The following is a 14,563-nucleotide window of genomic DNA, read 5'->3' as shown; positions in this document are numbered from 1 at the left end:
GTCACCCAACCATGCTGCTACCCCCGGTGGCGATGCCGACCGCCACTCCAGAAAAATTTGTCACTGTGCAATCAGAGAGGCGAAGGCCAAGACATCGGCCTTCCTCCTCTCCATGAGCTCCGGCTTCTCTGAAACCCAAATATCGCCACCAAAGGGACCGGGTCCACTCCCTCCTCCACTATCCTGGCTAAGACCGCGAACACTCCCGCCCAGAATCTTCCCAATTTTTCACAACCCCAAAACATGGGCACATGATTCGCTAGCCCCCGTCCACACCTCTCACACTCATCTGCTACCCCCGAAAGAACCCACTCATTCTCACCCGAGACATATGCACCCTGTGCACCACCTTAAACTGTATCAGGCTCATCCTTGTACAAGAGGAGGTCCCGTTTACCCTTCACAGTGCTCACTCCAAACTCCCCAATTGATCTCCATTCCCAACTCCGCTTCCCATTTCTCCTTGATCGTCACCACCCACTCGCCTCCCTGCTCCCCCAGCCACTTACATATATCCCCAATTCTTCCCTCCCCTTCCACATCCGGAAGCAGCAGTCTCTCCAGCAGGGTGTATCCCAGCAATCTAGGGAGCCCCTTCCAGACCTTTCGTGCAAAGTCCCTAACCTGTAGAAACCTGAACGCACTACGCCTCAGCAGCTCTACCCTCTCCCTTAGCTCCATCCCTTCCACCCTAAAATGCTTCCTCAGCTGATTCCATATCTTCACCGTGGACTGCACCACTGGGCTCCCTGAATACATACTTGGAGCCATTGGCAATGCTGCCGTCACCATTGCCCTCAAATTAGACTACTCACAAGATTCCTCCTCCTGCCGAACCTACTCTACCCCTTCTCCTTCCCACCACCGCCACACCTTGGCCACATTCGCCGCCCAATAATAATGAAGCAAGCTTGGCAGCGCCAACCCCCCCCCCGCTGCAGGGGTGATGGGTATTCTCATGTGAAATTAATTATTGCCAAGCACATTCAAAGGATTAAGTGCATTATATTTGTTTTACTGCTTATTCAAACATCGCAAAGTGATTCACATTAGGTTAACAACTTTTGAAGTACAGTGATTTATCTGGACAAGTGCAAAATACTTTATCCACATAGTTCCAACAAACAGCAAGAAATTGGAATGCATTTTGACGTTATTGGTTTGGGGGGAGGGGGGGGGGGGGGGGGGGCGGGGGAGATTTTTTTTTACCAGAAACACCTGGAAAATTCTCTACTGCTCTTTAAATCATAGAGACTTTCAACATCAACCCACACATGAAGCAGGCAACAGGGCCTTGGTTTCATGTTTATCAGGGACATCAATCTTTGTCCAAGGGTTACATTTCAACATCAGATACGTACCAGAAGACTTCATTACAGCGGCTGCACTGCACACGCCGAGCCTTGGGTTCCTGTACCTGAATCACCATGGGACAGTCAGCACCGGGACACAGCTGCAACTGATAGTGGCTCTAGTTTAAGAACAACCAAAGCAACAGTTAGCAAAGAGAAAGATGTGCCTTTTGGATTTCACAACAGCATCTTGCATTTTTAAAACAGGAAAGTGACCCAGGACACTTCTCAAGAATGTAATCAGTGGCACAAGTGGTGTCGCTTTGATAAACCTGATACAAACCAGATCTCGCGGAGTTCACTGAAGGGAAGAAAGAGGCAACTTATATTAATGCAGCATCTCAGCACATCTTTCAAACATCCCAAAGGGCTTTCTATGCAATTTGTAACCTTCAAGTGCAGTGACTTCCTGTAGAGGGAAATGCAGCAATCATTTTGTAATCAAAATTGCCAAAGAAACAAATTTAACATAGATGTTGGCAGAACTCCATGACGTGCGATAAATCCTTAACCTTTACTTAGCTATGGCAATGGCATCCAAAAGAACAGCACGAACCAGGCCATCTTACCTCTCTCTTGCAAACACAAAACCTCCAGAAGTCAAACCTCAAGGAGCACAACAATGTTCACCAGTCAGATTCAGAAGAAAGACATTTTGATCATGCGCGGTTCCCCATTGTACACCAGTGACAGCCCTCTCCAAACTGAAAAATGTTTGTGCAGCCATTCTAAATAGTCGCCCATAGCAGCATAATTTGCATTTTTTAAAACACCTACAACCTGTCTTGCAGGAAAGTTTAATTTTGAAAATCATTTACAACTAGTTTGCAGTTCAGTTATAGGCATTAATCAAATAATCTAAGTACATCAACCCGACATGGTTTAATGCTGAATTCTGTGACACTCGTTCATGACATGACTTGGTCTTAGCACCACACTCAAAATTGACAAAGGAGAAGAAAAACATATGGCCCTTCAGCCAGTGATACAGTAATAATAATAATCGCTTATTGTCACAAGTAGGTTTCAGAATTTATTGTGAAATGCCCCTAGTTGCCACATTTCGGCGCCTGATCGGGGAGGCCGGTATGGGAATTGAACCTGCGCTCCACACGGACAGTGACCCAGAGCCGGGATCAAACCTGGGACCTCAGCTCCCGTGAGGCAGCAGTACGAACCACTGCGCCGCCATGCTGCCCACACCAATCATTTTCAAGCATCGATTTTAAATGTATTTTAGAAAGTCTTTGCATAATTGCTGTAATTTTATAAGTTTTGCAAAGCTACTGAGTATTTTTTAAATTGATTTACAGCAAACACCGACATACCATGGAAAAGCAGCTCTGTCAGCAAAATTACATCAATAAGCGCCTGTATTAATGGGGTTCTGCAGGACATACTGATAGCTTTTTTTATTTTTTTTCCCCCCTTTTTCACCCCCCTTCCCCATAAACCCCCACCCCGCTGCGACAAACAGCTCCTCAAACACGGTCACAAACATCCCCCACCTTTTCTCAAACTCCCCTGCTGAGCCCCTTAATTCATACTTTATCTTCTCGAACCACAGGAAGTCATACAGGTCACCCAAACATGCTGCTACCCCCGGTGGCGATGCCGAACACCACTCCAGCAGAATTCATCGCCGTGCAATCAGAGAGGCGAAGGCCAAGACATCGGCCTTCCTCCTCTCCATGAGCTCCGGCTTCTCTGAAACCCCAAATATCGCCACCAAAGGGTCCGGGTCCATCTCCTCCTCCACTGACCTGGCTAATACCACGAACACCAAGGAATAGGGATGTTTTACTGCAATTGTGTCAGACATTGGTGAGGCTACATCTGGAGTATTTTGTGCAGGTTTGGTCTCCTTACCTGAAGAAGGGTGTTCTTGCTATGGAGGGTGTGCAGCGAAGGTTTATCAGGCTGGCTCCTGGGATGGCAGGACTGCCATATGAGGAGAGACCAAGTCGGTCAGGATTATATTCATTGGAGTTTAGAAGAGTGAGAGGGGATCTCATAGAAACTTATTAAATTCTAACAGGATTGATACAGAAAGAATGTTCCCGATGGTGGGGAGTCCAGAACCAGGGGGTCATAGTTTGAGGACATGGTGTAAACATTTTAGGACTGAGGTGAGAAGTTTCTTCACCCAGAGGGTGGTGAATCTATGGGATTCACTACTACAGAAAGTTGTTGAGGCCAAAACATTGCATTATTTCAAGAAGGAATTCGATATAGTTCTTGCGGCTAAAGGAATCAAGGGATATGGGGGAAGGCGGGATCAAGGTATTGAACTTGATGATCAACTATTTTTTAAAAATAAATTTAGAGTACCCAATTATTTGTTTTCCAATTAAGGGGCAATTTAGCGTGGCCAATCCACCTAACCTGCACATCTTTGGGTTGTGGGGGTGAAACCCACGCAGACACGGGGAGAATGTGCAAACTCCACGTGGACAGTGGTCCAGGGCCGGGATTCGAACCCTGGTCCTCAGCGACGCAGTCCCAGTGCTAACCACTGCCGCCCTTCGAACTTGATGATCAATCATGACCATAATGAATGGCGGGTAAGCTCGAAGGGCCGAATGACCTTCTCCTGGTTCTACTTTCGATGCATGTGATGTGCTCCCTTCTTAAACTGCTGCAGTCCGTGTGCTGTAGATACACCTAGTGCTGTTCGGAAGGGAGTTCCAGGATTTTGACCCGGTGACGATGAAGGAACAGAGAGGTAGTTCCACGTCAGGATGGTGCGTGGCTCAAGAGAGGAACTTGCAGATGGGCATCCCCCCATGCAGTTGCTTCCCATGTCCTTCTAGGTGGTAGAGGTCATGGGTTTGGCAGGTGCTGCTGAGTTGCTGCAGTGCATCTTGTACATGGCACACAGTGTCATCGCACGTCACTAGTGGAAGAAGTGAATGTTTAAGATGGTGGAGGGGGTGCCAATCAAGTGGACTGCTTTATCCGGGATGACTTCAAGCTTGAGTGTTGTTGGAGCTGTACTCATCCGGCAAATGGACAGTATTCCATCACACTCCTGGCTTCTGCCTTGTAGCCAGAGGACAGGCTTTGGAGAATCAGGAATGTAAGTTACTCTGCAGAATTCCCAACCTCTAACCTGCTGTTGCATCGACAGTATTTATAAGACTGGGCAGTTTCTGGTCAATGCTAACTCTCACTGTTGGTAATGGAGGGTACAGCAATGGGAATGTCACAATGTCATGGTGAGATGGTCACATTCTCTGATGATGGAGTTAGCCACTGCTGATACTTGGGTGGTGCAAATATTACTTGCCACTTATCAACCAAGCTGAAATATTGTCCAGATCTTGTCACATATGGACACTGGCTGACTCGTGAATGGTGCTGAATATTGTGCAATGAATAGCAAGCATCCCCACTTTCAACCTTATGATGAACAGCTGAAGATGGTTGGGCCGAGGACACTACCCTGATGAACTCCTGCAGCGATGTCCTGGAGCTGAGATGATTGACCTCCAATATTCAATCAATAAAGGAAAATGTGGAATTAGAAGTCTAATAATGACCGTGAAATCATTGCCGATTATAATAAAAACCCACCTGGTTCATCAATTCCCTACAGGGAAGGAAATCGACCATCCATCCCTGGACTCCAGACCCATGGCAATGCGGTTGACACTCTGAAATGGCCTCCCAAGCTACTCAGTTGTATCAAACCACTATAAGGACTTGCAGGAATGAAACCAGACAGACTAACAGGCATCGACAACAGCAAACTGCTAACTAACATCTGGAGCTTGTGCCAAAATTGGCTGGGCTGTCCCAAAGATTAGTCAAGCAAGAGTCTGACAGTCAGATTGAATGAATCATAACAATGTCCCAGACACCAGCAACACCATCCCTGGTCCATGTCCAGTCTATTCTACCATGTCCTGTAGAATAGTCAGGAGGGAGTTGCCCTGTGAGTCCTCACCATCGACTCTGGACTCCATGGACAAGCATGACCAGGTATCCCACGCTCCTCCTCAGCTGATGAATCGGTATCCCTCTATGTTGAACACTACTTAGGGGAAGTAGAGGGTTGCAAGGCAACAGACTGTACTCTGGGTGGCAGACTTCAATGTCCATCAACAAGAGTGTCTCAGTTGCACTACCAGAGACTGGGGAGACAGAGTCCCAAAGGACATATCTGATAGACTGGGTCTGCGACAAGTGGTGAGGATACCAAGGGAAAAAAAACATACTTGATCTCATTCTCACCAATTTGCCCGACACAAATGCATCTGCCCACGTCAACAGCATTAGGAGTGACAAAGTGCCGTCTTCACATTGAGGATACCCACCGTCATGTTGTGTGGCACCACCGTCATGCTAAATGGGATAGATTCAGAACAGATCTAGCAATTCAAGACTGCGCATCCATGAGGCGTTGTGGGCCATCAGCAGCAGCAGAATTGTTCCCAACCATAATCAGTAACCTTACAGCCCGGCATATCCCTAATTTTACCACTACCACCAAGCCAAGGAATCAATCCTGATTTATTGAAGGAGGCATGCCAGGAGAAGCACCAGGTATAACGATAAATGAGGTGTCAACCTGATGAACCTACAACAGGGGACTACTTGTGTCAAACAGTGTAAGTAGCAAGTGAATAGACAAAGCTAAGCATTCCCACAACCAACAGATCAGATTCATGTTCTGCAGTCCTGTCATATACGGTCGTGAATGGTGCTGACAATTAAACAACTCACTGGAGGAGGTGGCTCCATAAATATTCCCATCCTCAATGATGGGGTAGCCCGGCTCATCAGTGCAAAAAATACAGATGATGCATTTGCAATAATATTCCGTCGGAAGTGTTGAATGGATGCTCCATCTCAGCCTCCTCGGGAGGTCTCCAGTATCAGAGATGCCAGTCTTCAGCCAATTCAATTCACTCCACATGATATCAAGAAACGACTGAAGGCACTGGATACTGCAAAGGCTATGGGCCCTGACAATATTTCCGCAATAGCACTGAAGACTTATGCTCCAGAATTTGCCATGCTCCTGACCAAGCTGATCCAATACAGCTACAACATTGGCATCTATTCGGTAATGTGGAAAATTGCCCAGGTATGTCCTGTACGTAAAAAATAGGAGAAATGTCCAAGTCAGGATGGTGTGCGTCTTGGGGAGAACTTCCAGGTAGTGGTGTCCCCATGCATTTGCTGCCCTTGTCCTTCGAGGGTATGGGTTTGGAAGGTACTCTCTTTAGTAAGTTAATTAATAAAGCATAACGTCTGCCTAGGCGTCACGTAGCGAGGCTGCCAGTAATGGAAAACTGATCATCTGTAGGAGATGATGGGGCGGCACAGTGGTTAGCACTGCATCGAGAACCCGGGTTCAATCCCAGCCCCGGGTCACTATCCTTGTAGTTTGCACATTCTCCCCTGCATGGGTCTCACCCCCACAACCCAAAAGATGTGTAGGTGGATTGGCTACCTAATTGGGGAGAAAAAAAGAATTGGGTACTGGAAATTTATTCTTAAAAAATAAAAATCTGTGGGAGATGATTGGCTGCTGTTAATCAACACATAAACCGACTTCCGGTTGCGGCTATGACCAGCTAAGTCGCACGTTTGGCTGCTCCTGTTAGGAAGGTGTTTTCGGGCCGATTGGAGGGCCCCTAACGGCGCTGGAACGGCAATTCCCGGTGGGGGAAGGTTCCCAGAGGAGAACCCCGTCAAATTTATGGTCGTCACCCGAAGTGGGGCAGGAAAAAAAGCGGCAGCAGCTCCCCGAAAAAAGCGGGGGAAGAAATCCAAAATGGCGGCCGGCGGCGCACCCGAGGACTGGAGGAAATGGGCGGAGGAGCAGCAGGCCGCTCTCCTGCGCTTCTTCACGGAGCTGAAAGTGGAGCTGCTGGAGTCGATGAACGCGACGACCACCAGGCTGATGGGGGCACAGGCGACCCAAGAGGCGTCAATTCGGGAGCTGCAGCAGGAGATGACTGTGAGGGAGGAGGAGGCCACGGTCCTCGTGGGAAAGGTGGAGGTGCACGAGGCACTCCACCTGAGATGGCAAAACCGATTGGAGGAGATGGATACCCGCATGAAGCGGAAAAACCTGAGGATCCTGGGCCTGGCAGAAGGGCTGGAGGGGTCGGACCTCCAGGGGTATGTGGCAGAAATGCTGGGCTCACTGATGGGGGCAGGGGCCGTCCCTTCGCCCCTGGAATTGGAGGAGGCCTACAGAGTAATGGCCAGGAAGCCAAGAGCAAACGAACCCCCGAGGGCGGTGCTGGTTCGGTTCCAGCGATTCAGTGACCGGGAGAGGGTGCTGAGGTGGGCCAAGAGAGAGAGGAGCAGCAAATGGGAGAACTCGACGGTGAGGATCTTTCAGGACTGGAGTGCGGAGGTGGCAAAGCGGCGGGCCCGGTTCAACCGGACGAAGGCGGTGCTGCATGCCAAGAGAATTAGATTCGGGATGCTGCAGCCAGCGCGCTTGTGGGTGACCTATAAGGACCAGCACCACTATTTCGAGTCCCCGGAGGAGGCGTGGGCCTTTGTCCAGGAAGAAAAGCTGGACTCGAACTAGAACCAGGGGATACTTGGCGGTCGTTGCCGCTCTGGTACTTTGAGCTGGACACGTGGCTTTCTGTTGGTTGGATTTTCACTTGGCCGAATTTTTGGACCCTTTTTGTTCTCTATACCAGTTTTTTCTCTCTTTTTCCTGTTATTTATAATGTTATGGTGGGAGGGCGGGGTGGGGGGGGGGGTGGGGGGGGGGGGGGCGGGCCGGGGGTATGTGTTTCTTGTGGGGTTTTTGGTTGTTTTGTATTTATCGGTGGGAGATCGGGGACGGGGGTGGAACTGAAGATGGAGGGGCGGGGAGGGGCAGGGCGAAAGCGCGGGCTTTCCTCTGGTTTCCCACGCACGGGGCAGAGGAGGGAGGGGGGTGGGAGTAAGGGGCGTGGTCAGCAATGGCTCCCTTTCCCGCGCTGGAGCGGGGTCAAGGAGGGGTGGTAAGGGGGGGGGGACGTCCCCCACGCCGGGAGGAGCCGGAGTGTGGCAGGGGCAGCCGGGTCAGCGTAAACCAGCTGACTCACGGAAGTACTATGGAGGGTGCGTCGCGGCTAGGAAGGGTCCTAGCCTGGGGGGGGGGGGGGGGGGGGGGGGGGGGGGGGGGCCACCGGGTTGCTGCTGAAAAGGCCAGGGAGGAGAAGTTGAGGACTGGAGGGGTGGGGGGGGGGGGGGGGGGGGGGGGGGGGGGGCGCTATCGCCATGGGGAGCGGGTCGGAAAGGGAGGGTTGACTCGGGGCGAGCAGGTGACAGGATATGGCTAGTCGGCGGGGGAAAGGGGCGGGCTGCCCTTCGACCCGGCTGATCACTTGGAATGTGAGGGGGCTGAATGGGCCGGTCAAGAGAACGAGAGTAATCTCGCATTTGAAGGGGCTGAAGGCGGATGCAGCAATGCTACAAGAGACCCATTTGAAGGTGGCGGACCAGGTCCGCCTGAGAAGGGGGTGGGTGGGACAAGTGTTCCACTCAGGACTGGACGTAAAGAACCGAGGGGTGGCGATCCTGGTAGGGAAGAGGGTGTCGTTCGTGACGGCGGAGGTGGTGGCGGATAAAGAGGGTAGATATGTCATGGTGAAGGGTAGGCTGCAGGGGGAGAAAGTGGTGATGGTTAACGTGTATGCCCCGAACTGGGACGACGCTGGCTTCATGAGGCGCCTACTGGGCCTCATTCCGGACCTGGAGGCAGGGGGCCTGATCATGGGGGGGGGGACTTCAACACAGTGCTGGACCCCGTGTTGGACAGATCGAGTTCAAGGACGAGTAGGAGGCCGGCAGCGGCAGAAGTGTTAAAGGGGTTTATGGAGCAGATGGGAGGGGTGGACCCCTGGAGGTTTGGGAGGCCGAGGGCGAGGGAGTATTCCTTTTTCTCCCATGTCCACAGAGTCTATTCTAGAATTGACTTTTTTGTATTGAGCAGGGGACTGATCCCGAAAGTACGGGAAGTGGAGTACTCGGCCATAGCGGTCTCAGACCACGCGCCACACTGGGTAGATTTGGAAATGGGGGAGGTGCGAGACCAGCGTCCGCTGTGGCGCCTGGATGTGGGGTTGCTGGCGGATGAGGTGGTGTGTAAGAGGGTCCGGAAGAGCATTGAAAGATATCTGGACATTAATGACACGGGGGAGGTGCAGGTGGGGATGGTATGGGAGGCTTTGAAGGCGGTGATCCGGGGGGAGCTGATCTCCATACGGGCACATAGGGAAAGGAGGGAGCGACAGGAGAGGGAGAGGCTTGTGGGGGAGCTGCTGGACGTGGATAGGAAATATGCGGAGGCACCAGAGGAGGGGCTGTTGGGGGAACGGCGTAGTTTGCAGGCTAAGTTTGACCTGTTGACCACCAGAAAGGCGGAGACACAGTGGAGAAGGGCGCAGGGCGCGATTTATGAGTATGGGGAGAAGGCGAGTAGGATGTTGGCGCATCAGCTCCGCAAGCGGGATGCGGCTAGAGAAATTGGGGGAGTGAGGGAGAGGGGTGGGAACATAGTGCAGAAGGGGCCAGAAGTAAATGGGGTTTTCAGAGACTTCTATAAGGAGCTGTATCGGTCAGAGCCGCCGACGAGGGATGGGGGGATGGAGGGCTTCTTGAACAAACTGAGGTTCCCCAAGGTCCAGGAGGAGCTGGTAGAGGGGCTGGGGGCGCAGATAGGGCTAGAGGAGCTAGTCAAGGGGATTGGGCATATGCAGTCGGGGAAGGCGCCGGGGCCAGACGGGTTCCCGGTGGAATTTTACAAAAAATATGCGGATCTGGTGGGCCCTGTGCTGGTGCGAGCCTTCAACGAGGCATGGGAGGGGGGGGCTCTGCCCCCGACAATGTCGCAGGCACTGATCTCTCTGATCTTGAAGCGGGATAAGGACCCCGTGCAGTGTGGGTCATATAGGCCTATCTCGCTCCTGGATGTGGACGCCAAGCTGCTGGCAAAGATCCTGGCTACCAGGATAGAGGATTGTGTGCCAGGGGTGATACACGAGGACCAGACGGGTTTTGTGAAAGGGCGGCAGCTTAATACGAACGTGCGGAGACTGCTAAACGTCATCATGATGCCGGCAGTGGAGGGGGAGGCGGAGATAGTGGTGGCATTGGACGCGGAGAAAGCATTTGATAGGGTGGAGTGGAAGTACCTGTGGGAGACGCTGGAGCGGTTTGGATTTGGGGAGGGATTTATTAAATGGGTGAAGCTGCTCTATTCGGCCCCGACGGCAAGTGTAGTGACGAATGGTAGGAGATCGGAGTATTTTGGGCTCCACCGGGGGACCAGACAGGGGTGCCCCTTGTCCCCCCTGCTCTTCGCACTGGCAATTGAACCGTTGGCGATGGCACTGAGGGGCTCAGGGGGGTGGAGAGGGCTGACAAGGGGCGGGGAGGAGCACCGGGTATCGCTATACGCGGACGACCTGCTGCTATACGTGGCAGACCCAGAAGGGGGAATGCCGGAGGTGATGGAACTGCTAGCAGAATTCGGGGACTTTTCGCGGTACAAGTTAACTTGGGTAAGAGTGAGGTATTTGTGATACACCCAGGGGACCAGGAAGAGGGAATCGGGAGACTCCCGTTGAAGAGAGCAGGAAAGAGTTTTAGATATTTGGGGGTGCAGGTGGCAAGGAACTGGGGGACTCTCCACAAGTTGAACTTCTCTAGGCTAGTGGAACAGATGGAAGAGGAATTTAAAAGGTGGGACATGGTGCCGCTGTCGCTGGCGGGCAGAGTGCAGTCCGTTAAAATGACGGTCCTCCCAAGGTTTTTGTTTTTATTTCAGTGCTTGCCCATCTTCCTCCCTAGGGCCTTCTTCAAAAAGGTGACGAGCGGCATCATGAGCTACGTGTGGGCGCATGGCACCCCAAGGGTGAGGAGGGTCTTCTTGGAGCGGAGTAGGGAGAGTGGAGGGCTGGCATTACCCAACCTTTCGGGGTATTACTGGGCGGCTAATGTGTCGATGGTGCGCAAGTGGATGATGGAAGGGGAGGGGGCAGCTTGGAAACGAATGGAGAGGGCGTCCTGTGGCAACATAAGCCTGGGGGCCCTAGTAACGGCGCCATGGCCGCTCCCTCCCACGAGGTACACCACGAGCCCGGTGGTGGCGGCCACCCTCAAGATCTGGGGGCAGTGGAGGCGACACAGGGGGGAAGTGGGAGGTCTGATGGAGGCACCGTTAAGAGGGAACCATAGATTCATCCCGGGGAACATGGACGGGGGATTTCAGAGCTGGCACAGGGTGGGCATCAGGCAGCTGAAGGATCTGTTTGTAGATGGGAGGTTTGCGAGCCTGAGAGAGCTGGAGGAGAAATTCGGGCTCCCCCCGGGAAACGTGTTTCGACATTTGCAGGTGAAGGCATTTGCTAGCCGCCAGGTGGAAGGGTTCCCCTTGCTCCCCAGCAGGGGGGCGAGCGATAGGGTGCTCTCGGGGGTCTGGGTCGGAAGGGGGAGGATATCGGACATATACAAAGTAATGCAGGAGGCTGAGGAGGCATCAGTAGAGGAGCTGAAAGCCAAGTGGGAGGGGGAGCTGGGAGAGCAGATAGAGGATGGGACATGGGCTGATGCCCTGGAGAGGGTTAATTCCTCCTCCTCGTGTGCGAGGCTTAGCCTCATTCAATTTAAGGTGCTACATAGAGCCCATATGACGGGGACAAGGATGAGTCGGTTCTTTGGGGGTGAGGACAGATGTGTCAGGTGTTCGGGAAGTCCAGCGAACCATGTCCATATGTTTTGAGCATGTCCGGCACTGGAGGAGTTCTGGAAGGGGGTGGCAAGGACGGTGTCGAGGGTGGTGGGATCCAGGGTCAAACCGGGATGGGGACTAGCGATCTTTGGGGTTGGGGTGGAGCCGGGGGTACAGGAGGCGAGAGAGGCCGGAATACTGGCCTTTGCGTCCCTAGTTGCGCGAAGAAGGATACTGATACAGTGGAAGGACGCGAGGCCTCCAAGCGTGGAAACTTGGATAATGACATGGCAAGCTTTATCCAGTTGGAAAGGGTCAAATTCGCCCTGAGAGGGTCGGTACAAGGGTTCTTCAGGCGGGTGGCAGCCTTTCCTCGACTTTTTGGCTCAAAGATAGGGTGCAGAGGTCGCAGCAGCAGCAACCCCGGGGGGGGGGGGGGGGGGGGGGGGGGGGGCAACAACAGTGTGGTGGGTTATTTAAGGTTGTAATGCGGACAAATTTGTTCGCTGTTCATGTTTGATGTTAATTGTTGCTTTGTTTGTTTTTTGGGGGGGGGGAGGGACAGCGCGCGCGGGGGGGTCGGGCGGGGGGGGGGATATCTGTTAAAGAGGGAATATTGTGTAATAGTCTATGGTTAGGGGGGGTAAATATTTTCATGTAAAAAAATCTCTTCAATAAAAATTATTTAAAAAAAAAAAAAATCAACACATAAACCACTGGAAACTGTTTGGCAAAGGCGGTTATCCACTGAAAAGTACACGGGCCAAAAAAAATCTGCATGAACAATTGGAACAACAAAAGCTGAAATCAATGAGTGCCACTAACTGGCAGCCAAACTGCCGAGTCAGGAAAAGTTGCAAAACTAAGAGGGAGTGTTAAACTATACTAAGCAAGCTTCAGGACTGTAGGTCTTTGGGAACAAGACAGATTGCTAACTGCCTCGAGCCAATATTTTTTCCCTCTACTACTTCTCAAGTGTTTATGCTATTAACTGTACTTCTTAAATTCCTATCTATTAGTTTACTGACTGAGAAAATGCAGAAAGCAAATTGAATTGGGGAAGTGCCAGCAATTTTCTGGTCCTTCACCAAGAGTTTTGAAACCCTGTTCGAGTTTCCTCTGATATCAGAGACTATTGTCCAGTGGACAATGCAAAAGTGGCACTCGTAACCGAAAGATTTTTAACCCCCAGTCTTGAATTATGCAATTCCTGCTTCATGCTAATTCAAGGTTTGTACATCTTAAGTCTTCCATGAGTAAGTTAGCTAATACCCTATTACTCACAAGCCATGAACAATACAATTCAGTGAACACATATTTAGTCATTTAAAACAGAAATAAAAATCTGCTCTTTTATGGGTATTATAAAGGTTGAAATCTTCAAAGTTTTGTTAACACGAAACTGGCCAACAACTGAAAAATCAGTGCAGCCAACTCTTACTAATGCTACCACAATCAAATTCTTCCCGCAGTGATGTTGCTATTTTATCTCGCAGAGCCATTCTATTAAATCTTGTCATAAAGCTGGATAGAATCACCACCTCTCAGTTAGCTAACAATTGTCAAACTAGAATGAATATTGCTTTCAAGAAAGAGCTTAGTGGGTAACATTTGCATCAGCGGTTCTTTTAACTATCAAAGCATATAGCAAAAGAAGAGGAAGGGGGCATTGAAACAGAGGAAGATACACAAGAGAGGGTCGTAGAATCCTCTTCGGATTGTTTTCAGGGTCAACAACAGCATGGTGGCTGCACAAACCCTTTTAGGCTGCTGATCCGTGTCAAAATTACTTGGTCCTTTTTTATTTTATTCCATAGAGCCTGTATTTCAGAAAAAACATTGGGAGGAATTGAAGGATATAATGAAGCGGTATTTCTCACAATATGGACCCGAGATCATCTGCAATTTGCCTCCACCATGTACCTAGTCCGACACGGTGCTGCAGCTTCACTCATCTGGGAGCAATGATTCACAGCATGGGATATTGCTATCCTTCCTCTTGGATGGTTTGGGGAGGAGAGTGGAGGGGGTGAGGGGGGGTTGGGCAGTGGAGAAAGCAAAATTGAATCAGCGCGCACTGTAACATGTTCCACACAAACTCTAAGGTTTTGCCTCCATTTAAGGGAAGGCAGTGGCATAGTGAAATTGTCACTGGACTGGTAATCCAGAGATCCAGGATAATGCTCTGGGGTCCCAGGTTCGAATCCCACCATGAAAGATGGCAAAATTTGAATTCAATAAAAATGTGGAATTAAAAGTCTAATGATGAGCACAAAACCCTTGCCGAATGACCCAAAAGAACCCCATCTGGTTCACTAATGTCCTTCAGGGGAGAATCTGCCATCCTTATCCAGTCTGGCCTACATGTGGCTCCAGACTCACAGCAAACTGGTTGACGCTTAAACCTCCCCCTACCGAAATGGCCTAGCAAGCCATTCGTTCGAGGGCATTTAGAGATGGGCAACAAATTCTGGCCCAGCCAGCGACGCCCACAACCTAAGATTTCAAGTGCCTT

The 14,563-nt window shown here is 51.0% G+C and overlaps 1 protein-coding gene across 1 annotated transcript in view; it reads right to left on the bottom strand.

Moving 5' to 3' along the window:
- Positions 1–14,563, bottom strand: part of arih2 (ariadne homolog 2 (Drosophila)) — an 88,749-nt gene that overhangs the window by 22,114 nt on the left and 52,072 nt on the right. Inside the window, exon 7 of the mRNA XM_038812260.1 lies at positions 1,362–1,471. Coding sequence (XP_038668188.1) covers positions 1,362–1,471 — 110 coding nt within the window. The remainder of the gene's footprint in view (positions 1–1,361; positions 1,472–14,563) is intronic.

Source organism: Scyliorhinus canicula, chromosome 11 (genome assembly GCF_902713615.1).
Source record: "Scyliorhinus canicula chromosome 11, sScyCan1.1, whole genome shotgun sequence".
Classification (NCBI taxonomy): domain Eukaryota; kingdom Metazoa; phylum Chordata; class Chondrichthyes; order Carcharhiniformes; family Scyliorhinidae; genus Scyliorhinus; species Scyliorhinus canicula.
This window is presented reverse-complemented; position numbering and strand designations above follow the sequence as displayed.